Source organism: Ranitomeya imitator, chromosome 3, assembly GCF_032444005.1.
Source record: "Ranitomeya imitator isolate aRanImi1 chromosome 3, aRanImi1.pri, whole genome shotgun sequence".
In the NCBI taxonomy this organism is placed as follows: domain Eukaryota; kingdom Metazoa; phylum Chordata; class Amphibia; order Anura; family Dendrobatidae; genus Ranitomeya; species Ranitomeya imitator.
Window position 1 is genome coordinate 661,997,735 of NC_091284.1, and position 25,843 is coordinate 662,023,577.

Genomic DNA, 25,843 nt, shown 5'->3' on the forward strand with positions numbered 1-25,843 from the left:
GGTTAGGCAATGCCAGACCCCCATCATCCTTGGGTCGCTGAAGTGTCTCCAGTTTAATACGCGGATGTTGCCTCCCCCAAATCAAATTCCTAAACAGAGAGTTGATCTGTCTAAATTTCCCACGTGGTATCCAGACCGGAGAATATACAGTATTTTTGGCATCAGAATCATTTTGATAAGATTCACCCTACCTACCACAGACAAATGCAACTTAAGCCATGCATCCGCTTTTGCCTTGAGGGCACCCAAGATTGGAGTCAGATTCTCATGTATATAGTCAGTGACCGGCATAGATACCCATATTCCCAGGTACTTAAATTTACTCGTCACCCCAGGTCGCCCATCCTCCAATGGTTCCCCATCCACATCGTCCACCTTAAACAAGATAGACTTACTCCAGTTTATCCTAAGCCCCGACACTGATCCAAATCGTTCAATAATCCCAATGGCTCCCTCCAAAGATGCAACTGGATCAGCCAGAAACAACAAAATGTCGTCCGCATACAACGCCACCCTTTCTTCAATCACCCCATATTTAAATCCCGTCATCTCATCAGACCGTCGAAGCGTAGCAGCCAGCGGCTCCACTGCTAGAGCAAACAAAAGGGGGGGAAAGCGGACACCCCTGCCTCGTCCCTCTAGCCAATTGTATGGTCCGTGACAACTCTCCATTTACCCTAACCCTAGCCATCGGCATCGAGTACATTAATTGAATCCAGGATATGAACTGCGGTCCAAACCCCATTCTTCGCAACACCTGCCAGAGATACCCCCACTCCACACTATCGAACGCCTTGTGAGCGTCTAAAGATGCAATAACTCTCTGGCCACAGTTATCAGCTCTGAGTTGCAAGTTCACATACAGTCTTCGCAAGTTGATCGCAGTTGACCTATCAGGCATAAAGCCAGATTGATCTGAGTGTACCAGGCCAGAAATAACACTTGTCAACCTCATCGCCAACACCTTAGCCAGGAGTTTAACGTCAATAGTAAGTAAAGAAATTGGTCGGTATGAGTCCGGCTGTGTCGGGTCTTTCCCCTCCTTTGGAATCACCACTATTGTGGCCTCCCGCATAGATGCCGGCAGCCTTCCGCCAATCCTAGCCTCCTCCAAGACCACCTTCAATTTAGGGATCAACACTTCCCCCAAGTTTTTATAAATTTCAGCAGGAAATCCGTCTACGCCAGGCGCCTTCCCATTAGCCATCGACTGCAATGCCCGTCCCAGTTCCTCCTCCGTAATGGGAGCCTCCAAATCCTCCCTATCCCTGTCACTCAGCCTCGGGAGCTCCAACTCCTCAAGAAACGCCACCGTGTCCTCCATTGACCCATCTACCCGAGAGGAGTATAAGTCTGCGTAAAAATCTGCAAAAGTCTCCAAAATCTCTGAAGTCTCCGAAACAGCAACACCACTCCCAGACACCAAAGAGTGAACAAAGGAAGTATTTCTCTGGGCAGATGCCACCAGCGACAGCAAATGACCCACTGATTCACCCTCCTGATAATAGGCCAGATTCATGAATTCCCTCTTCCTTTCAGCCTTACTCAGCAAGACCGCCTCTAGCTGGTTTTGAGCTGCTTTCAACCTCCTCCCAGCCTCCCAGCCTCCAAAGTACCCATTATTACCATCTCATCCTCAGCCATCCTCAGCCCATCTATCGCCAACCTCTCTACCTCTCTCGATTTCCGCTTACACCTGCTAATATCCCTAAACAACAGCCCTCTCAAGTACGCTTTCATGGCTTCCCACACAGTAAGCACATCTACACTTCCCTCATTTATCTCAAAAAATTCACTAATTCCTTCTTAATCTTCTCCAAATCTATACTGTGTAGCCAATTAGGGTGAATTTTCCACTCCCTTCTGCTCCCGTTCCGTGTCCCCACTGGTCTAAATTCCACTTCAACTGGACTATGGTCTGAGAGAGCCCTAGGTAAATATCTCACATCCCCCACCATCGTATCTAATAATCGGTTACCCAGTGCCAGATCAATCCTAGACAGCGTACCATGAGCTGGTGAGTAGCATGAATACGCCCTTTCCCCGATATGCCTAACTCTCCATAAATCAACCATGCCCACTTCCCCGACATAAGTCCCAAACGTAGTGGTATGTCCCGCCGTCCTATTCTGGGGGGTTTTGTTCTTGTCCCAAAAGTCATCACATATATTATTAAGGTCGCCGATAATTAGTAATGGTAACGGTCCCCAGCGCTCTACCCTCTCCAGCACCTCTCTTATCTTCTTGCTTGAGTATGGGGGCGGAATATACATTGCCACTATACATATCAATACTCCATTCATTTTACATTTCACCACCACATACTGACCATCCAAATCTTCTTTTACCGCTACCTCCTCATATTGCACCCCAACAGGAATCAACACAGACACACCCCTAGAGTACGTCGAGAAAGTAGAATGATACGCTTTCTGTATCCAGCGCCTACTCAGTACGTTCACCCTCTCCCGCACTAAATGCGTCTCCAGCAGGCATATCATTGAGACCTTCTGCTCTCGGACATACTGCAAACTTGCCGTTCGCCGTGTTTTATCCGCCAGACCTCTCACATTCCAACTCAATATTTTAATACATTCTCCCCCCCTGTGGCTCATCATTTCTCATAATATCCAATTTCCCAAGTATGAGCTGCCCCACCCCTCCCATCCCCCTACCCCCTCCCGCCCCCTACCTCCTCCCAACTTACCCCCCTAACCCCCACAGTGTAACGCATTTTTCCTCTCAGCAAGAGTGGGGCTCCACTGCCCACTGCGAACACTCTCCCTCACTTAACCCTCTCCATTCGCGTCCCGCTGCCACACTAAACATAATTTCCCCTAACTTTAACTTTATTATAACTTATCATAGCACTTCTATGACATATAAGAAAAATAGCAAACCAATTTACAATATCCGTCATAGCCCTCCTCTCCCACATTTGGTAGACAGTACTGTCCCCTCCGGCCAGTCCTCAACATGGCCTAGCAGAACCCTCAGCAGTTGCTCAACTTTTTTACCCGAAGCTAACAAGCGCAAAACTCTACACCAACAACAGAAAAACCAATTTCCAGCCAAATCTCGCCGGCATGTCAGTCTCCCACTCCTTTCAACTTTTTCTCATTGGTGTCAAGCAACTGGGTAGCGTCCTCCGGTGTCAGGAAGAAATGTGTCTTATTAAAGGCCACCAGTCTCAGCTTGGCGGGAAACATCACTGAGTACTGCACTCCCAGCTCCTTCAGTCACCGCTTGACTCCAGTAAACTTCATCCGCTGCTTCTGAACCGCAGCGGAATAATCCGGATAAATGGCAATTTTCTGACCTCCAGCCGTCAGATCTTCCATCTCTCTAGCCTTTCTGAGAATAATGTCTCTGTCCCTGTAGTTCAGTATTTTAGCAAGCATGGTACGGGGATTTGCTCCTGGGGCAGGGGGCTGCGGCGGGACCCTATGAGCTCATTCAACAGCAAAAACTTTTGTCAACACTGTGCTCCCAATCTTCTCCAACAGCCAGTTCTCCACAAACTCAGTGGGATTTCTCCCCTCAGTCTTTTCAGGCAGCCCCACTATACGTATATTTCTTCTGGATCTATTTTCCAGATCCTCATTTTTGGCAGCGAGCTCGGCTATTGCTTGGGCGAACTTCTTTTCAGCTTTTTGTAGCTTAACTATGTGATCTTCTGCCGTGCTCACCCTCTCCTCCACCACTCCTTTACGTTTGTCCATTTTCTGCAGAGCCGCATTAATCTGTGCCGTGTCCCCTTTAACTTCCTGCATCTGCTGGGCCAAGGAGTTCAGGGATTGCTGACATGAAGAGATCAGTGTGATAACATCTCTAAGGGTCGGCTCCTCTCCCTGTGTTATGGCTTCAGGTCCCCCACTAGCCCCAGCCATGCTGCCTCTCTCCTTCCCCCTCTGTACCTCATGCTGCTCGGCTGTGCTTGCTTCCTCCTCCTCCTGGTCAGCTCTAGATCCTGGTTCTGCCTCCTCAGCAGCCTCCACTCTGGCATACTGCTGCAGCTTTGCGGCCACTTCCATGCGCCGCTGACATGCGGCGTTCTCCTTCTCGGCGTCCTCCCTAGCATCGGAGCCATCTTGGCCGGCTCCTGCATCGCTGGTGCCAGCGTCTTTCTGCCGCCTCCTGGTCATCGCTGCCGACTCCGGACCCACCGCTCCACACCGCTGCACTCTCCGGACCTTCAGCCAGCCGGATTTAGGTGAGTTTACCCGAAAATCGGGGTTAAAGCAGGATTTTTGTCCTTCTGGCAGCAGGAGCACTCTTCCCTGCTTCCACTCACATGGCCAGCTAGGACACGCCCACTTTGCCTCATTCTTCAAGCAAAAGAGCCATAACATCAGAGAAATCATTGGCCTACAGGCACCGCCTCATAACTGCTCAACCCTCCACCTCCAAAACCAGCCTCCATTACAGAAGATCATCTTTCCTCTTTACTTTCAAGATCACATTTCACTACCTGTACACTCGAGCCGATCACGTCCCACCTCTTCCCAAATCTCACCACAGTCTTCATCCCAACGCTAACCTGTCTTTTCAACCTATCACTAACAACTGGTGTTTTCCCTTCATGCTTTAAACATTGCTCGATCACACACATCCTCAAAAAGCTCTACCTTGACCCATCCTCTGTATCTAGCTACCACCCCATATCACTTCTCTCCTTCACTCCCTCTTTGACCGCTAATAATCTGCCTTCCGACCACGTCATTCCATTGAAGCTGCTCTGATTAAAGTCTCCAATGACCTACTAACCACCACATCCAAGCAACACTACTCTGTTCTCCTCCTGGACTTGTCATCTGCTTTTGACACAGTCAATCACTCCCTCTTACTACAGATTCTCTCATCTCTTAGCATCACAGACTTGGCCCTATTTTGGATCTCTTCATACCTAACAGATCGGATATTAAGGGTCTCCCACTCACACACCACCTCCTCATCTCGCCCCCTATTGGTCTGTGTCCCCCCCTCCATCTCCACAGACAGCTGATAGACTAGCACAACCACTTTGCTGTGCAGCCTGAGAAAATTAATCTTAATAAAGTAGGCCTAATTATTAAAAATTATAGGTTACCAGCACAGAAGCCAAGCTTATATGGCTGTATTTCAAGCAGTGTTGTTTATTGTCTTGTGAACTTATAAGTCTCTTTACCATCTTATGGTGCTAATTAAGTATATGTTCTTATTTTCAGAAATAGTAGATCTTCCCTTGGTAAAACTAGATTTTTCCTGCAATAAAATCCTGATACTACCACTTTGTTTTAGAAAAATGGTGCAATTACAAGTATTAGTACTTGAGAATAACCCACTACAATCTCCACCTGCACAGGTAAGTGTTTATATTATTACCAGATTTTTATACTATGCTTTTATTTACATATTTTTGTTAATTGAACCATCCTAATTGCCCTGTTAACAGCCAACAAATACAAGCTGTCTACCATGCAGTAACACATAATCTTTATCATGTCAGAAATAGCAAATGTATACATTTTCTTGCAGTGTTTTGCCAGTAGACTAAAGGTACCTTCACACTAAACGACGCTGCATTGATCCAGACAACGATCCGGATCGCTGCAGCGTCGCTGTTTGGTCGCTGGAGAGCTGTCACACAGACAGCTCTCCAGTGACCAACGATGCCGGTAACCAGGGTAAACATCGGGTTACTAAGCGCAGGGCCGCGCTTAGTAACCCGATGTTTACCCTGGATACCATCCTAAAAGTTAAAAAAACAAACGCTACATACCTACCGCTGTCTGTCCCCGGCGCTGTGCTTCTCTGCTCTGGCTGTGAGCACAGCGACCGGAAAGCAGAGCGGTGACCTCACCGCTCTGCTTTACGGCCGCTGTGCTCACAGTGAGTGCAGGAAAGCACAGCGCCGAGGGACAGACAGCGGTAGGTAAGTATGTAGTGTTTGTTTTTTTAACTTTTAGGATGGTATCCAGGGTAAACATCGGGTTACTAAGCGCGGCCCTGCGCTTAGTAACCCGATGTTTACCCTGGTTACCAGCGAAGACATCGCTGAATCGGTGTCACACACGCCGATTCAGCGATGTCAGCGGGAGAGCCAGCGACCAAAGAAAGGTCTGGCCCTCTAGCCCCGACCAGCGACATCACAGCAGGATTCTGATCGCTGCTGCGTGTCAAACTAAACGATATCGCTAGCCAGGACGCTGCAACGTCACGGATCGCTAGCGATATCGTTTAGTGTGAAGGTACCTTTAGGATTAGTGATGAGCGAGTATACTCGTTACTCGAGATTTCCCAAGCATGCTCGGGTGGTCTCCGAGTATTTTAGCTTGCTCGGAGAGTTAGATTTTGTCGACGCAGCTGCATGATTTGCGACTGCTAGACAGCTTGAATACATGTGGGGGTTCCTTGTCTGTTAGGGAATCTCCACATGTATTCAGGATGTCTAGCAGTCGCAGATCATGCAGCTATGTCAACAAAAACTAAATCTCTGAGCACACCAAAATACTCAGACCACCCGAGCATGCAGGGAAATCTAGAGTAACGAGTATACTCAGTCATCACAAATATGGCAAGGCTCGTTAAAGGGTCTATATTGACTTTTAGGATTGCTACTTCCAATAGGTGGCACTAGAGTTCTAGTCCTCTTCCTCTCTGACAGGCAATTTGCATGTTTAATTTCCCCAGTGGCGCATGCATGGCGTATAAGTCTACTCACTCTGACATGCCAGGCCTGGCTTTTCACTCTCCACAAACGTTACCCCCTAGATTTCAGTAGATGGAAGTTATCACTTAACTGTTTGGTTAGGTGATAACTCTAGATCGGTTGGGGCCCAATCTGTCAGAATGATGCACTTTCATTCCATTTAGAATGGAGTGGCAGTGCTCATGCTCAACTGCCACTCATTCATTCCATATGGGGTGCCAGAGAAATTCGAATACAGCAATCCTGGAGTCCCATAAAAAATGAGGATGAAAGTGCCTTTTTCTGGTGATCGGTGGGGGTCCTAGCGATTGGACCAACACCGAGCTAAAAGTTATCACGTATCTTTGGATGGGTAGTAATTTCTTCCATCCACAGTTCCCCTTTAGCTTTTACTTATTTTGCATACAAGGGCAGCACTGTAGCTCAGTGGTTGGCCCTTCAGCCTTGCAGCGCTGGGGTCCTGGTTTCAAATCCCACCCTCAGCCTTCTGGGCAACCCCTTAAATAATGATGCTAAAAAAAGTCTATGCAATTTAATTGTTGTATTTTTCAATCACTACAACGTACCAAAGCAGAATTAAATATACATATATTATTTATTGGTTGAAGTGCAAATTTTTGAGTAGGAGGTTTTCGCTTTCAGTACTTTGCTGTGTTTTTTTTTTTTTACATTCTTAGTCATTTTAATCTAGTGGCGTTCTGTGCAGCTGCATTGGCCAAAGAACTTAGAAGCTGTTGCTTCCACAATAGAAATGTATTCTTGTTTTAGAACAAATGAGCTTATGAAAGCAAAACTTGCAGATCAAAGCAAAGAACCAAAATCCAATCCCCTCTGGTGAACGGAAAGAACAGGAGGAAAGTCTTATGTGGGAGAGATGTGAAGAAACGGATTGTGTCAAATACAGAAGCTTTTATGCTTATAAACCAAGGAATCACAAACGAGGAGTAACAGACCTCGGGGTTGAGTTTTGTTTTTGTGATGTTGCAATATAGTAACATAGATATGCACGATACGTCAGCACACTGCGAGTATACACGAACTCCAATATTGCTGTATATGTTAAAAACGTAAGGCACTTAGTCAGTGTTTTTTGATCAAAAGAGCACGAAAGCCACCAAACCACGTCAAGGTGTACCAAACCACGTCAAGGTGTACCTTTCAATATGGATGATCCCTAACCACTCTGTGTCCTACCTCTCCATGTGCCAAACCAGGCCTCTTCTGAAAAAGGGGGGGTAATGGGAGCCAGGTGTAGCTCGTAATTAAAACATTGTATGAGAAAGATGGGTGGATAAGTGTGCTGAACCCCGGAGGGGGCCACCCTCCAATATGTACTGCAAAAAAGAAAGAATAGGGCCTTCACTCCTTCAGTATCAAAATAATGTACAGGTATACAAATACATTTTTTTTTCTTTTTTTGTTGCAAATTATTATTCTTGTTATTGCTTTATTTTCTGTGGATAGAGATAGGGAAAACCCATTTAAAGTATACCTGTAATGTCGTTATGTCTCAGAAACCATTACCAGTCTTGTACTAGGCCACGTATCCCCTTAATGTGTCGCACTAAACCTACTATGCCTTTATTAAGTAATTATTTGTTAATGTGGTCCTTAAATTACTTGGGGGCAGTGCTGAATCCTGGAACAATCAAGCGTTTGAGCCTCTAATTGTGCCCACCGGGGTCTGATCGATGGACTGAGCCCTGCTGATGTCTCGCTGCTCGAATATTACCAGGCACATGCAGTTAAGCGGTCTACTCTCGCAGTCTTATCGGCACGCTGTGCGTGCACCAGAAGCAGCGGTGATTGAAAGCTTTCTGACCACAGGTAAACATGCACACGCCAACTCCACTCCCTCTATTGAGCGTCACCAGACATAACTGGTGAGCCACCATTCAGCGTGCTTACTCATCAGCCCATCCCTGGTGGGTGTGATCAGACGCCCAGAGGCTTGACTGTTCTGGGATTCTGCCCTGCCCACTTGACTGGAAGCAAGTCATTTACATAAGACACATGACCAAATGACCACAATAAAAGGTCATTCTTGCGTAATTGCAGAGTGGATTAGCTTCACACTAAATTCACACTTTTTTTTTAAATTCTGGACCTGGTTTTCATTCATTTTTGTGTTCATTTTTAATATCACTTTTTTCTCATATGCTTAAAAATATCCAGGTTTCGCTAACTGGTTAAGTAATGAGAATCGGACAACACTTAGATGGCACACTGATGACATCTGAGTGCTCTCTGTTTCTTTTGATGGAGCCGTTCACTTGAATGAGCGAGTGTATTTTGCAAATGGGATACAATATGGACGTCTGCTTCTTTTTTTTGCAGACCAGTACACATCCCTGAAGAATCCGAACATGTGTGTGAAAAATGGATGAGTGAATAGTGCCCAACTTTTTCTAAATATACAGAAACCTCCTTAGGGCATGTTCACACGTTAAGCATTTGCTGCGCTTTTGTAGCGTTTTTTCCACACAGTTTTGTCACAAAAACTGAAGATTTACTACAGGTCTTAGAATTAACTGGCAGGTAGTTGCTACCTACCTACCTGCCTGCCTGTTGTGCCCAGCTGCTGCAGAGCCTCCTGATGGCGATTCAGCTGACGTCACATCTGCAAAGCAATCGCTTCTCTTCCACTCTGCTCTGCTGAATGGGCGCGACTGTCGACAGTATGCTGATTGACAGCTGTCTTCCCACTGGTTAAAGGCTTCTGCACATGCCTGTAATAATCAGAGGTGTGCAATCTGTCGTTTTCAGTGAAAAGGCTCCTTGTGATGTGGCTCAGGAAGGTCTTGTTATAGAAGAGCAGCTGGAATAGAGCACGGAGGGGTTACATGGCCCAGAAGGGTGGACTGGTTGGAGATATGGAGCCTGTAGATACGTGGTGACAACAAGAGAATAAGCGCAGTGATGAATGAGCAGAGTGGACCTGAAGGCTCAGTGAAACAATGTAGCAGTCATGTGATGTAGCAGAGTTAAGTATGTCAGAAGGCTCACTGTAGTTATGTAGCAGAGTCAGCAGGTGCAGCACAGAGCCCAGTGACAAGCAGAGCTGGGTATGTCTGGAAGCGCTCAGCAACCAAGTGTGTTGGGTATGTCTGAAGGCACACAGTGACAATATAGCAAAGCCCAGCCATGTAGCAAAGCTAGTTATGTGAGGAGGTATACAGTGGCAATGTAGCGGAGTTGGATATGTCAGGAGGCACTTTGTGACTTGGCAGTGCTGGGTATGTCAGAAGGCACAGAGTGGCATTGCAGCAGAGCCCAGCGATGTTAGAGTTAGGAGGCTCACAGTGGTTATATTGGAGATCATAGTATGTCAAGACGCCTGGTATAGGAAAGTGGAGTGTTGGACGTCCACAATCATGGTAGACCACTATCTGTCACAGATGGCGACTCGCTTAAATGGCACAAATGAATGATATCATAGGTGGAGCTGAGCTGCCATGGCACCCGGCGCTCAGAAGAGCAGAGAGCCCACATTATATAAACATATACCTGTAAGGCTACGTTCACATTTGCGTTGTGTGTTGCGTCGGTGACGCAACGCAAAACACATGCAAAAACGCATTGTTTTGTGATGCATGCGTCCATTTTTGGCTTGATTTTGGATGCAAAAAAATGGAACTTGCTGCGTCCTCTGCGCCCTGATGCTTGCGCCAAAAATGACACATGCGTCACAAAACGCAAGACAATGCATGTTCATGCGCCCCCATGTTAAATATAGGGGCGCATGCGTCGCTGCAGCTGCGCCCGAGACAACGTTAATGTGAACGTAGCCTAACTTGTACTTTTCACATTGATCAAATGTCTTATGATTCTAACCAAACACATAGATGGAAGCGAACTGTTATCCTTCATATCCTGACTTACCTGTGCTACTTCAGAGTCTTATTAATCACTTTTTATTATCTTTTCTAGATTTGTATTAAAGGCAAAATACATATATTCAAATATTTAAGTATACAAGCGTGTCAAATGGAGAAGACAGGAGACACGTTTTATCTTCATGCCATTGAGAGGCCCATTCTGCAGCAACATGCTGAGGAAAGGTAATGCAGCACGGTACATTCCACACGTGATAGCCGTATACAGTATTTTCAGTATGATACATCTCTACAACCGACGATTCATTCACACAAGTCAAATTAGTTTGTGACAACAATAATTTTTTTTTTTACTTTAATAACCTGGAGTCCAGCCTAAGGGAATGCCATTATTACAGAAAAGTGTGTCCCTATCCTGGAAAGAGAGGTGACTTTAGGCTGCAGCCATCTTTCATCAAAAAATAAATCTTTATAGTCTTCCCATTCATTGTTCTTGGTAGCAGTCGGGGTCCTTGGTCTTTCAGGTGTTTTATTGCTGAGATATTCGGTTCACACTAAATCTGAAATGATAAAAATTGTATAGCTCCTTATGAAATTGGAGTCATAGAAAAATACAGTAGTGATCCTATGCTCCTCCATGGTGCAAAACAGCCATAATTACAGCCAAGGGCATAGTTTCTAAAGAAAATGCCTTTGTATAGATATTCTTTAGACATTAAAGAGGTTGTCCTCCTTTGCGGACATTTTTTTTTAGATGAATATATGTAGGTCCTAAAAGCAATTTTTGCAATGGGGTTTGATTTGGCTTTTATGAGTTCTATTTTTCAAGGCATATTCCTCTATAATGTATTCCGGTGGGTTCATAAATCAGCTTAGAGCAGGTCAGAAAATGACAAATCAAAGAGTCTGTAAAAAGGAGCTCACTGATGGACTCTCAAGTTTAGCTGCATAGAAATACATGCAGCCGCACACTCCGCGCCCCAGTGCCGGGTATTGATGCTAGAGACTCATGAAAGTTTCTCTTATCACACTCGCAAGTGTGACCCCGTCCTAAGAGGAAGTCGGGGAACGGTCATCAGGGTCTCTCTATATACCAAAGACCTTTCAAAGTATATGAGCCAGGCAAAGGAAATCTCTGATTACTGTTCTTATTCCCAGCTTCTTTTTTCAAACAATCGCCCCAATTCTCAATGACTGTCATTCTGCAGGCCAGTCTCCATGAACATTGCATCAGAGCATCTTTCAGCCGCCGTTTACCAGTGTTAGAAGTGTACTCAAGTCATGGACTAGAGTACACTTCTGTCCTAATTTGTGGCATAAATTATGACACATATGTTTCCCAAAGCCCCCTTCCTACATAGCTACGTTTACTTTTTAAAAAGTTGGTGGGCTTGATGTGAAATTGCAAAAAGTTGCAATTTTTTTCCTGCAACTTTGAAGTCTGGCTAAAACTGTTTGGCAAATTGGGACCTTTGTGTACTCTGAAATATTAGGGTATGTTTCCACGTTCAGGAAACACTGTGTGTTTGACTCTGCGTCTCTATGCAGCGTCAAACACACAAACACGCAGCGTCCAGATGTTACAGCATAGTGGAGGGGATTTCATGAAATCCCGTCTCCACTATGCGTGGTAACACGCATCCGGCAGCCCTGCGATTCTGGACATGCGGCGCGTCTTTTTAGATCGCAGCATGTCCGTTTACCTTTAGATCTAGATTTAGATCGCAGCATGTCCACAAGGTATAACACAGGGCCCTATGTGTGGGGTGCGATGATTCCGGATGTGTGCAATGAACACATGCGACATCATCGCTTCTCCAGAAGGGGGCGGAGCGAGTTTGCCACTCCGTCAAAACCGCCGGCCATCCTGAACGTGGACACGTTCCCTTACAGGATTTCAACATGAAACATAGATGCCTGCAAGGCTGGAGTCTGTTCCAGATGCATGCTACCAGTGGTTTGGGTAGCATAATTCACCTGACAAGTTCCCTCTAACTACATCTCTGTCATCGGCAGATGGGACTACTGCTCCCATCAGCCTACACCTGCTGTCTCTAACAACAGCAAGAGCAGGCGCTGTTGATGGGAGTATTCATCAGGCGGCACCTACGCTCTAAATAAATAATTTAAAAAAACGGTGTGGGTTCCTGTTATGAATGGTAATTCAGTACCACAATGGACATAGAGGTCAGCGCACATACAGTGACCTGGCAATAACCCAAAAAACAAGAACGAGCTCTGAGACGTGGGAACTCTGTTGACCGCAATCCCTAATCCTCTCCAACCACACTAAAGGCAGCCGTGGATTGCGCCTAACGCTCCCTATGCAACTCGGCATGGCCTGAGAAACTAGCTAGCCTGAAGATAGAAAATAAGCCTACCTTGCCTCAGAGAAATACCCCAAAGGAAAAGGCAGCCCCCACATATAATGACTGTGAGTTAAGATGAAAAGACAAACGTAGAGATGAAATAGATTTAGCAAAGTGAGGCCCAACTTTCTGAACAGAGCGAGGATAGGAAAGGTAACTTTGCGGTCAACACAAAACCCTACAAAAACCACGCAAAGGGGGAAAAAGACCCTCCGTACCGAACTAACGGCACAGAGGTACACCCTCTGCGTCCCAGAGCTTCCAGCAAGCAGTAACAAACAAATTGACAAGCTGGACAGAAAAAAACAGCAAACAAATAGCAAAGAAGAACTTAGCTATGCAGAGCAGCAGGCCACAGGAACGATCCAGGAGGAAACAGGTCCAATACTAGAACATTGACTGGAGGCCAGGATCAAAGCACTAGGTGGAGTTAAATAGAGCAGCACCTAACAACTTCACCACATCACCTGAGGAAGGAAACTCAGAAGCCGCAGTACCACTTTCCTCCACCAACGGAAGCTCACAGAGAGAACCAGCCGAAGTACCACTTGTGACCACAGGAGGGAGCTCTGCCACAGAGTTCACAACAGGTTCCCCTGTATTTTTGAAAACCAGCCAGGCAAAACTGACAGCTTGGGGCTGCAACCATCAGCTGTCAGCCTTATCAAGACTGGTTATCAAGAATAGAGGGGTTCCCTTGCATTTTTAAAAAATTATTTGGGGTCCCTCCATTTTTGATAACCAGCCTTGCTAAAGCAGACCACTGGGGGCTAGTATTCTCAGGCTGGTAAGGGCCCATGGATGTTGACCCCCTCCAGCATAAAAATAGCAGCCCTCAGCCACCCAGAAAAGGCACATCTATTAGATGCGCGAATTCTGGCTCTTTGCCCAGTTTTTCCCACTTACACTGTAGTGGTGGCAAGTGGGGTTCATATCTGTGGGGTTGATGTCACCTTTGTATTGTCTGGTGACATCAAGCCCACGGCTTAGTACTGGAGAGGTGTCTGTAAGACACCTATCCATTACTAATCCAATAGTTATATTGTAAATAAAGACAGCAAGAATAAAGAATTTTATTTGAAATAAAAACAAAACACACTTTTCTTTTTTATAATTCAAAAATAAACACAGTTATGCTCGCCTAACACCCATTCAGTTGAAGCCCTCGTCTCCTGTAATAAAACAAAAATAAAAAACAACAATATTCCTCACCTGTCCATCATTCTGTCCCATACCGTAATCTATGTCTGTGGATTACTAGTTTTCAACCTGGACAGTGTCAAGATGCGGCCGTCCAGGCTGAGAACCACTGGTGAATGAGCTGCTGCGAGCGCAGCATCAATGACTAGCGGTGACGTCATCGAGGTGATTTCACCCGACTAATCAGAGTTTTGTTGGCAATCGGCAGTCTGATTACTCTGCACAATTATTGTGAATGAGTGTTCCTAGAAGCTCTATTACATGATTATCAGCCAGTGTGGATATACCTTTATTCATTCATTTGAGCAGACGATGCATGTAAGCATATGTGCTGGACTTGCTAGTAACAATTTTCTAACATGGGAATTATGGACATGCAGATTGGATGCAGGGTATGGCTGAGTAAAAAAATGACAACCAATCTTTGTCCATTAATTTCAGGCAAAAACCCCTAAATTCTACATAATCCTTACTTCCAACATATGATCTTAAGGGTTTTTGTATTCTACACGGTGTTTTAATTCATATTTTTGGTGCATATCTAGCATTGAAGACATTTTTCCATTAAAGAAGGACTCTGATTCTGGTGTTGGCAGTGACAGTGGGGAAAAGCGCTTATCAGCCATAGAGGTAAGTGACCTTCACTGTCGTAACCACAATCTCAGTATTGTGTTTATTTTTATACACTTTTTATTATGTTAGATATAATTATGTGTTATATCCTGGTTGGCTAGAGTTGTCTTATGTAGGCCGGTGTCTATGATCCGGAACTAGCAGCGCTTTGTTCGTTCCGTGCAAAGCGCTGCCGTCTATTGAATGCAGGTAAATCCACATGTGTTCACTGAACCGTGCTGATTTACCACCTCCAATACAATAGTATTCAAGGAGAAAAGAGATTCAGCGAATGGCGAAGGTTGCTAAAAAAGTAGCTTTTATTCCATGTGAATAAAATAAACCAACATATGGCATCCAGCACTGAGATACACCAGCAGGAAGCGAACAATCAACGCGTTTCGACTTACGTCTTATTCATTATCTGAAACTTGAGGGGGCTATGTAACCAGAGCTTAATTTAGAATCTTTTAGGTCTTAATTGGTCATATTTCTTATGTTTTATTACTACTATATTTTACTGCAGATTGTCCATCTGCAGACATGGATGGAGTTTCTGCAGCATTTGCTCTACATGTTAATAGCCATAGCTTGGTCCCAGGGCTGCCACTAGAAATTTCGGGGCCCCATACTGGCAAAATTTTCGGGGCCCCCTTGAGACTCCGCCCAGGCTCCACCCCAGCCCCGCCTCCAGGCTCCACCCCTCGAACTGTCCACAGTCCCACCGCTCTCTCTTGGAAAAACTCCACTTCTCACCAATCACACATTAACAGTTCCCATCACCAGATCACACATATAGCAGGCAGCTTTTGTTTTGGCCAAAAGATTTTTTAAGCCGCCACCATAACACGGTAGACACTTTTGGCCGGGCCCTACTCTGCTGTAACCTATTAAATATTTGTTAAAATATGCAATACAATTTAGGTATATTTTTATTTATTTTTCAATTTTTAAAATGCCCAATAATATCACATAGAAGGAACAAATACCACAACACCATGACCAGATGACATATTACCACCACAGTGATCGAATAATATCACATAGAAGGAACAAATACCACAACACCATGACCAGACCACATATTACCACCACAGTGATCGAATAATATCACATACAAGGAACAAATACCACAACACCATGTCCAGACCACATATTACCACCACATAGTGACTGAATACTACAATTCTGATCAGTAATTTTTAAAAAAGCACCATACTATCACCATAAGTGCCATTATACACAGGAGATCTGTACTTAGTATGCAGTGTCTGTGTACAGATAATATAGTGATCACTAGTGAAATTATACACAGGAGCTCTGTATACAGTGTATAGTGTCAGTGTATAGGTAACACACTGACTCACCAGTGACGTCTCTAGGTGAAGTCCTTCATCTTTCATCCAGCACAGACCGCCATCATTTCATCCAGCCAGGACTTCTCTCTGCAGGAAATAACACAGTTATCTCGAGCTCCGCTTGCAGAACACATTACTTAATTTTTCACAACTTCTACATTACACCACATGAAGAAGGCGACATAGTATCTCTCTATACAGTAACAGGACCGCCCCCCATTTAAAACAGTATACTCAAAAAATAAAATAAATACATCACTGCAGTAATAATATCCCTAAATTAGCCCCTATGGTATTAATAATATCACCCAGCCTGGCCCCGTGTGTCTCATTCCTGGCGTCAGCCAGATATTCTCCCATCCTGCCCTCATGAGTATCCATTCTGCCCCATATGATCTCCTTATCCTGCCCCATATGATCGCCCCATGTGATCTCTCCATCCTGCCCCATCTGTCTCCATCATATCCATCCTGCCCCATGATCCTGCACGATCTGTCTCCAATTCTGCCCCCAGTGTCTCCAATCATGCCCCATGTCTCCATTCTGCCCCCTATGTCTCCAACCATGCCCCCATGTCTGCAATCCTGACACTTGTCTCCAATCATGCTCCCTGTGTCTCCATTCTGCCCCATCTGTCTCCAATCCTGCCCCATCTGTCTCCAGTCATGCCCCCATGTCTTTCATCCTGCCCCGTGTCTCCAATCATGCCCCGTATCTCCATTCTGCCCCGTGTCTCGCATTCTGCCCCTGGGTCTCAGTCTGCCCCTGTGTCCAGCATTCTGCCCCTGTCACTGTGTCCAGCATTCTGCCCCTGTCACTGTGTCCAGCATTTCTGCCCCACTGTGTCCAGCATTCTGCCCCAATGTCCAGCATTCTGCCCCTGTCACTGTGTCCAGCATTTCTGCCCCTGTCTCCAGCATTCTGCCCCACTGTGTGTCCAGCATTCTGCCCCACTGTGTGTCCAGCATTCTGCCCCACTGTGTGTCCAGCATTCTGCCCCACTGTGTGTCCAGCATTCTGCCCCACTGTGTGTCCAGCATTCTGCCCCACTGTGTGTCCAGCATTCTGCCCCACTGTGTCCAGCATTCTGCCCCACTGTGTCCAGCATTCTACCCCACTGTGTCCAGCATTCTGCCCCACTGTGTCCAGCATTCTGCCCCACTGTGTGTCCAGCATTTCTGCCCCTGTGTGTGTCCACCATTCTGTCCCACTGTGTCCAGCATTTCTGCCCCTGTGTCCAGCATTTTTGCCCCACTGTGTCCAGCATTTCTGCCCCACTGTGTCCAGCATTTCTGCCCCACTGTGTCCAGCATTCTGCCCCACTGTGTCCAGCATTTCTGCCCCACTGTGTGTCCAGCATTTCTGCCCGTGTGTGTCCACCATTCTGCCCCACTGTGTCCAGCATTCTGCCCCACTGTGTCCAGCATTCTGCCCCACTGTGTCCACCATTCTGCCCCACTGTGTCCACCATTCTGCCCCACTGTGTCCACCATTCTGCCCCACTGTGTCCACCATTCTGCCCCACTGTGTCCACCATTCTGCCCCACTGTGTCCAGCATTCTGCCCCTGTGTGTCCACCATTCTGCCCCTGTGTGTCCAGCATTTCTGCCCCTGTGTGTCCACCATTCTGCCCCACTGTGTCCAGCATTCTGCCCCACTGTGTCCAGCATTTCTGCCCCACTGTGTCCACCATTCTGCCCCACTGTGTCCACCATTCTGCCCCACTGTGTCCAGCATTTCTGCCCCACTGTGTCCACCATTCTGCCCCTGTGTGTCCAGCATTTCTGCCCCTGTGTGTCCATCATCCTGCCCCCCGGGCCCCCCTGGATCGCAGCAGCTCTCAAAGAAAAAAAAAAAACACAACTTCTTACCTGGCCAAGCTCCAGCGCCGGGTGAAGCTCCCTCTCCAGGCTCCACACAGACGCACTCGCCGCCGGGCCCGGCGGCTGACAATGACGTCAGACGCCGGCGGCGGCGAGTGCGCACTGCGGCCCTATTCAGCCGCCAGCTTCAGACTGGCTGGCGGCTGTTAACTATTGACGTGCGGGCGCGGGCCCGCACGTCAATAGTGTGCCGCTGCCGCAGCGCCTGCAGGGGGGGCCCGGTGACCAGATGAGACGGGGCCCGATGCGGGCCCCCTCTGCTCACCGGGCCCCATACGCCAGTCACGGCTGTCATGCCCTGATGGCGGCCCTGCTTGGTCCCCAGATAGCTGCAAACTTAAAATCACCAAACGGTTTTGAAAATGCATCAGAATAATTTGCAGAAAATTACCTGAAATCTATATGCAACAGGTTGTAGTATGGAGGGAGTTTTTTTTTTTTAAAGGGACTCTGTCACCTGAATTTGGCGGGACTGGTTTTGGGTCATATGGGCGGAGTTTTCAGGTGTTTGATTCACCCTTTCCTTACCCGCTGGCTGCATGCTGGCTGCAATATTGGATTGAAGTTCATTCTCTGTCCTCCATAGTACACGCCTGCGCAAAGCAATCTTGCCTTGTGCAGGCGTGTACTATGGAGGACATAGAATGAACTTCAATCCAATATTGCAGCCAGCATGCAGCCAGCGGGTAAGGAAAGGGTGAATCAAACACCCGAAAACTCCACCCATATGACCCAAAACCAGTCCCGCCAAATTCAGGTGACAGGTTCCTTTTAACACCCTTCGGCTCAATCTTGAACCATTGCGACTCGATGGATGAACGATCTGTAAAAAGACCGATCTTGTGCATGCCTAGATGGGTCCACTGGAGTCTTCTCCACCATTATCTTGAAAGTATTAAGGCATGAGGTTGCTGGTCTTGTCTATACAGAGCATTTAGGGAGATTTAAACTTTTTTTTTTAAAACTTGCTACGCTGAACTTTTCCATTAATCATTTTTTGTTTTTTTAAATATGGAAAAAAAAATTTTTGTCCATGGTCATTGTTCCATCCTGGACAGTTATAAAAAGAGGACCAGCTGCAGGAAACTACTGTGTAGGATTCACCTGCGGAATAACCTTTTTTTCTAAGAAGAAATGAGGCGGCCAAGTGTGATTCTCTGCTAGGAAACATCTGGATGAGAGAGTATGTACTGCCAGCGCTTGGCGTCGGATACAAAGCCTTCTGCTCCTACGCTACTGCATAAGTGGTCTACTCTGATACATGGATACCAGGTGCTGATGCTCTGATGATTTCTGCTGGGCAGCCAGTGCATTCTTGCCAGTTAGTATATTCTAGGAAGCATCATGACCAATTATTAATAAGTTCAATAATTTCTTATATATATATATATATATATATATATATATATATATATATATATATATATATATATATATATATATATATATATATATATTTTATCAGGCAGAAATCCTCTTTTTATAGAAATTACCGTAGTTGTTTTGGTCTATCTAAAAATATATGACATGGGATGTATACTGACAAGATACATGCATATGTTTCTGATATAATCTCTGTGTCATGCAAAGAAGGTGGTGGTGAGGAAGGGGCTGGCTGCTCATTCCACAACCCTAAGGCTATGTGCACACGATCAGGATTTCTTGCAGAAATTTCCTGAGAAAATCCTGAAATTTTCTGCAAGAAATCTGCATGCGTTTTTTGCGCGTTTTTTTGCGCGTTTTTTTTGCGGGTTTTTCCAGACATTTCCCAATGCATTATATAGTGGGAAATCCGCAAAAAAATCCGCAAAATTAATGAACATGCTGCGTTTTTTATCGCGATGCGGTTTTGTTTTCGCAAAAAAACGCATCATGTGCACAAAAATGGCAGAATTCATTAAAAATGATAGGATGCATGATATATGCTGTTTTTTTGCGGTTTTATAGCGTTTTTATAGCGAAAAAACGCGAAAAAACTGTGAAAAATCAGCAATGTGTGCACACAGCCTAAGTGAATGGATTTCGCTCAATAATGCTAAGTTACCCAATAATAAATGGCTGTAGCCTCACCGGGATGTGCTGTGAGGGTACAGAAGAACTGCGGCAGATTCGCACAGGAATTCAGCTCATTTGTCATTCAATTGGGGTTAACCTCAGCATTTCCAACAGACATAAGGGAGATGCCATTTCTTTCCATGCCAGATTTTCTGATCAGATGGACATTGTTGTGGAAACCCCATTCAAATGTATAGGAGGCAAATTTTACAATCTTCTTAAAGAATTTGTGCCAAATTCTGTACGTAATTCAACATTTGTGAACATATCCTTAGGCTACGTTCCCACAATTAGCTTTTGGTGAGTTTTTGATGCTGCTGAATTTGTGCACCATTTCTACACCTATTATGTTAATTAGGTTACTTGCAGTTTTATATTGTGTTTTTATGTGCGTTTTTTTAACATGCATTTTTATCAAGTTTTTGACTCTGCACTTTTGTCTCTTCTTGGTATGTCACACTTTAAATATAAAGCTGCTTCGTTTTCTATGCCACCTGGTACTTGGCTTTGCCCAAATTTTATTGATATACTTAGATGTGGATTAAATGTGTTTGTGATATATTTCCGTCTCGGAAACGCACTAAAATGGCATGTACGTTTTTTACCTGCGTTTTTTCGTCACCTATTGCAAAGAGGTAAAATCCGCACTGATTACTCAGCGTACCCACATATGAAACTGACATGCTGCAGATTTTAAATACGCAGCACAGGTCAGTTTATGCTGAATAAAAAAGAAGTACAGATGGAATTAGATTTCTGTAAATCCCATCCACTTTGCTGGAACTATAATGTGCTACGTTTTTGATGCAGCAAAAATACGCAACATCAAAAATGGACCAGAAGCTCATTGTGGGAACGTAGCCTAAATATTTGATCTGAGTTCTGGCATGTCTAAAGTCACAGGGATATGAGATTGTTTAACCTGCTAATACTTACCTTTTTTTGGGTGGGATCATTTAATAAACTATTTTTATCTTAGCCTTGCGATGAAGACTCTGCCAGTCCGAGTGTGCCGATGTCTGATATTTTGGAAGAAGATAATTTTGCCAAAGAGGATTTAGATCAGCAATTCAGTCATTCGGTACATGGTAAGATATGTAACAGTTCATCAGCTAATTCTACACTTAGAGAATCGTATTGCTTCTTCCCGCAATATTTTGCGTGTGTGCATTAGCTACACCACAAATGGAGGTAAGAATCGGGGAAACTTTCTATCTCCCTCATACATTTAAATATGAAAATACCATAGAATATGATTATACCATGAGGACGACACAGGGATTCAGAGGCTGCACTATGGATTCTTATGTTGGCAAATTCAAAAATGTTCAATATTACTGTATGAAGGGCACTCATATTCTTAAGTCAGTGGTCCCCAACCTTTCTTACCTGGAGAGCCATATTCATCTCTGAGAGACAGTCACAAGCCACATGTAGACCTCTCATTTAGAGTAGTGACATCCTGCTTTCATCCACCTCAAAGTAGAGAGTCAAAGCACCTGTTATCAGTATAATGACAGCCAAAGTGTCACGTAGTGATTAAGGACGGTGGCGCCTACCTGATCCCTCAAACTAGGATGCGCCCTAGTCTATCCCTGTCCCCCGGATTACCTCATAAGGTGGAGATGCTAGGGTCGCGTACCTTGCTATGATCCTGCCTTAAACCTTATCTGTTCCCTCCCCATCCATGGAGGTGTGAGGCTGACGTGTATAGGATTACACTAACCAGACAGACAAGGCATGACAGACAGAGATTAAATAAAACTACAATCATACAAATATACTCACAAAACAACAAAATGGAACACAAGTTTGGAATTGGGAGGAAGAAGCCAAATAGGAAAGGATGAAGAAAAGCATGCAAAATAACTCTTTAACCACCTATTCTAAACACTGAATTTCTCCTGCAACATCTAACCAGAAAGTCAGAATTATCACTGGCAATTCCTAAGTGCCAGTGGCAAGCACATATACCAGATGGGAGTGGCCAACACTGAATAGCTGAGGCAATTCAGGATGGAGAGCTCCAGGAGATCAACTGACTGATTATCCCTTGCAATGACAGAGCAAGAAAAACCTGCACTGTTTATTAAGCTGGTGAAGCATTTCTAATAAGTGCAGGCATTCATGTGACCAGATGCCGCGATCTTCTGGCTCTTCTCTTGTCATGGTGTCCCCGTGACACAAAGTTTTCCCATAACATCAATATCTTGTGTCACCCTGCCTTATAAGCTGTATAACTAACCTAAACAATAATCTTTATTTCAAAACCATTAGATTAAAACAAGCACGACATCCCAACTCCTTATGATAGGAGTGGGTCTATAAAAAGCCCGGTTTTGGTGGGAGAAGGGCAAAAGTACAGGGAGCAAAAAAATGGACAAAAAATCCTATATATCCCTAATATCTGCTCCCTGCCTATCTGCGGAGGTTGGCACCCTCTTGGACGCAATATGGCGCCCCCGCTCCTCGTCGGCTGGCCCTAAATACCCTACAAGTCCCTTAATGTGATGATGTCTAAATAGGGTAAACCGACAACCCACACACACCAAATACCAGAATAAATCACCAACGTAAAAGCCCAGCCGGGCTAGTCTGACCGTACAGAGCCCTATACTCTATAATACTCCGCTGATAGCTATGGCTAGTATGCCCTAGCGAATCCCTAACCAAGAAACCCTGCCTGTCAGCGGAGGTTGGCACCCTCTTGAACGCAAATGGCGCCCCCGCTCCTCGGCGGCTGACCCTGCTGACCCTCACTGTGTCCCTACAAACGTAGGTGGATACTACACACGAGGGGTGCCTGAGGGACTAAAACGGTGACCCGTGACTCTGAACCCTTCTAGCTTCGGACAGACCATACAGAATACACACAACAACACACACAGGCTGATACAAGCAACACTATATTGAGTATTTTGTTGCAAAAGACAATATGTACATGAGTAGAGATATTTTTATTCTAATGATGTTGCAAAGAATAATATATCCAAATAACCACAAGGTATTTCTAAAGTGCTTCAAGCGGGGTGACTGATAAACGTAATACCCCCACCATCCGAGGAAATACAGATAGACCAAGATATACTATCCTCGGTGTTGAAGCCAAAACTTAGTATCCCAAAAATGCACTCATGTTAAATACATGTCAATAAAGCGTCTAAGATTGGTGACATTTACATCAATAAAATTAGAAATAGAAAACCTAATCCACTTATCTGCGGTCAGGTTTCGCCTCTACGCGTTTCCCCCCCATGATGTGGTTCCTCAGGAGGCATATGGGAAAAATAGACTTCCGTGTGTTCAAGTCACATCAGAGATGAATGCTGTGCCCGGTTGTGGGTGCACCCGGGCACAGCATTCATCTCTGATGTGACTTGAACACATGGAAGTCTATTTTTCCCATATGCCTCCTGAGGAACCACATCATGGGGGGGAAACGCGTAGAGGCGAAACCTGACCGCAGATAAGTGGATTAGGTTTTCTATTTCTAATTTTATTGATGTAAATGTCACCAATCTTAGACGCTTTATTGACATGTATTTAACATGAGTGCATTTTTGGGATACTAAGTTTTGGCTTCAACACCGAGGATAGTATATCTTGGTCTATCTGTATTTCCTCGGATGGTGGGGGTATTACGTTTATCAGTCACCCCGCTTGAAGCACTTTAGAAATACCTTGTGGTTATTTGGATATATTATTCTTTGCAACATCATTAGAATAAAAATATCTCTACTCATGTACATATTGTCTTTTGCAACAAAATACTCAATATAGTGTTGCTTGTATCAGCCTGTGTGTGTTGTTGTGTGTATTCTGTATGGTCTGTCCGAAGCTAGAAGGGTTCAGAGTCACGGGTCACCGTTTTAGTCCCTCAGGCACCCCTCGTGTGTAGTATCCACCTACGTTTGTAGGGACACAGTCAGGGTCAGCAGGGTCAGCCGCCGAGGAGCGGGGGCGCCATTTGCGTTCAAGAGGGTGCCAACCTCCGCTGACAGGCAGGGTTTCTTGGTTAGGGATTCGCTAGGGCATACTAGCCATAGCTATCAGCGGAGTATTATAGAGTATAGGGCTCTGTACGGTCAGACTAGCCCGGCTGGGCTTTTACGTTGGTGATTTATTCTGGTATTTGGTGTGTGTGGGTTGTCGGTTTACCCTATTTAGACATCATCACATTAAGGGACTTGTAGGGTATTTAGGGCCAGCCGACGAGGAGCGGGGGCGCCATATTGCGTCCAAGAGGGTGCCAACCTCCGCAGATAGGCAGGGAGCAGATATTAGGGATATATAGGATTTTATGTCCATTTTTTTGCTCCCTGTACTTTTGCCCTTCTCCCACCAAAACCGGGCTTTTTATAGACCCACTCCTATCATAAGGAGTTGGGATGTCGTGCTTGTTTTAATCTAATGGTTTTGAAATAAAGATTATTGTTTAGGTTAGTTGTTTTTGGTTTTTTCTATTTGAGACTAATTCTGGCTTATCAGAAATTGTACTTTTTTCTTATAAGCTGTATACTTACATCCAGGCATTCCCACCTTACCTCGATTCAGTATTCTCGCATCAAGTACTCCCACTACTGTCATATCCAACTTCAAGCACCTTCTCCAACTCGCAGTATCATTCTATCACCAGATTACTTTACTTAAAGGGAACCTGTCACCAGGATAAACGCTATTAACCTGCAGATATGGGGCTAATGCGCAGGTTAATAGCATTACTTACCTGCCTGGCTTTGAACCACATTTTAGCTTAACGCTGCAAGGAACTTTATTCTTCCCGGCAACGCTTGGGTTGCAGTATTCTCAGAGCGGTGACTCAACCCATGCAGATGCCACCCCTATGACTGAAACTCGAATGCTGCAAAACATCCACTCCACAATTGAAAGGAAAATGGTGTGTTTGTGGGGTCATTGCATTTGCACCAAAAGTTTTTGCGCAAATTGCATCATTTCATTGCTATGAATGTCGAAGGGAAATTTATAAATATTTTACACCATTTGTTATATCAGTTTTCTTTAACATAAAAAGGGGGCAAAGTTAACCTTTTAACGCAAAAAAAAGGGAAAGGGAATGGAAGTCAGCTCACCACATCCATTTTTAACCATTGGTGTGAAGTACAGTATATTTATGAATGCATTTTTATATTAAGGTTGCATATACTAGAAAGGTCATAGTGTATTAAAAATACCTAGAAGAAATAAATGCTGCAACCATTTTTAAAATGAATAAAATATTGCAGTTTGCTCAAAATTATACATTACTTACTGTGCAACATTTAACATATTGGTCTCCTCCTCGTTTATAACATTAGAACGTAAAGTGCATACAAAGTCTCAAATTATGCTACATTTTGCCATATTTGAACCCTTGTGTCTGGCTCCTATCTAATACTGATAAGTGTACTTCCAGGCCTAAAAAGTTGCAGTGGTGCAAGTTGTGTCAAATGTATGAGGTGTGACAGTGGATAAATGCAGAATGACGGACTTGAAATGAGTAGACTAAAGATTTGGTGCAAATCTTGCCAGTTTGTCATGACGGATGATGGTGCTGCTATGTCTGGGATTTGTATATATATATTGTGTACGCAAAGTCCAATCTATCAAAGTGTTAAGTTAATTAACCTGATGGGTAAACGCCATAATGAGAACCAAATCAAAACAGCAGAATTGTGATTTTGTTTGATTGTTGTGAAAAGATGCAATGAGAAGAGATGAAAATGTTGAATCTATCCTAAATTAGTATTAATAAAATCATCAGCTCTCCCTACAGAAAAAAGCAAATCCTCACAAAGCTCCACTGACCAAAAAACGAAAACTGTTTGGAAGACAGCGAGAT

General features: G+C 44.8%; 1 protein-coding gene across 3 annotated transcripts in view; it reads left to right on the forward strand.

Annotated features, from left to right (window-relative positions):
* LRCH1 (leucine rich repeats and calponin homology domain containing 1) overlaps positions 1 to 25,843 on the forward strand; it is a 322,845-nt gene that overhangs the window by 180,934 nt on the left and 116,068 nt on the right. For all 3 annotated transcript variants that reach the window (XM_069758279.1, XM_069758280.1, XM_069758278.1), the window contains exons 5-8: positions 5,208 to 5,344; positions 10,622 to 10,752; positions 14,642 to 14,726; positions 20,984 to 21,092. In XM_069758279.1, the coding sequence (XP_069614380.1) occupies positions 5,208 to 5,344; positions 10,622 to 10,752; positions 14,642 to 14,726; positions 20,984 to 21,092 (462 nt within the window). The remainder of the gene's footprint in view (positions 1 to 5,207; positions 5,345 to 10,621; positions 10,753 to 14,641; positions 14,727 to 20,983; positions 21,093 to 25,843) is intronic.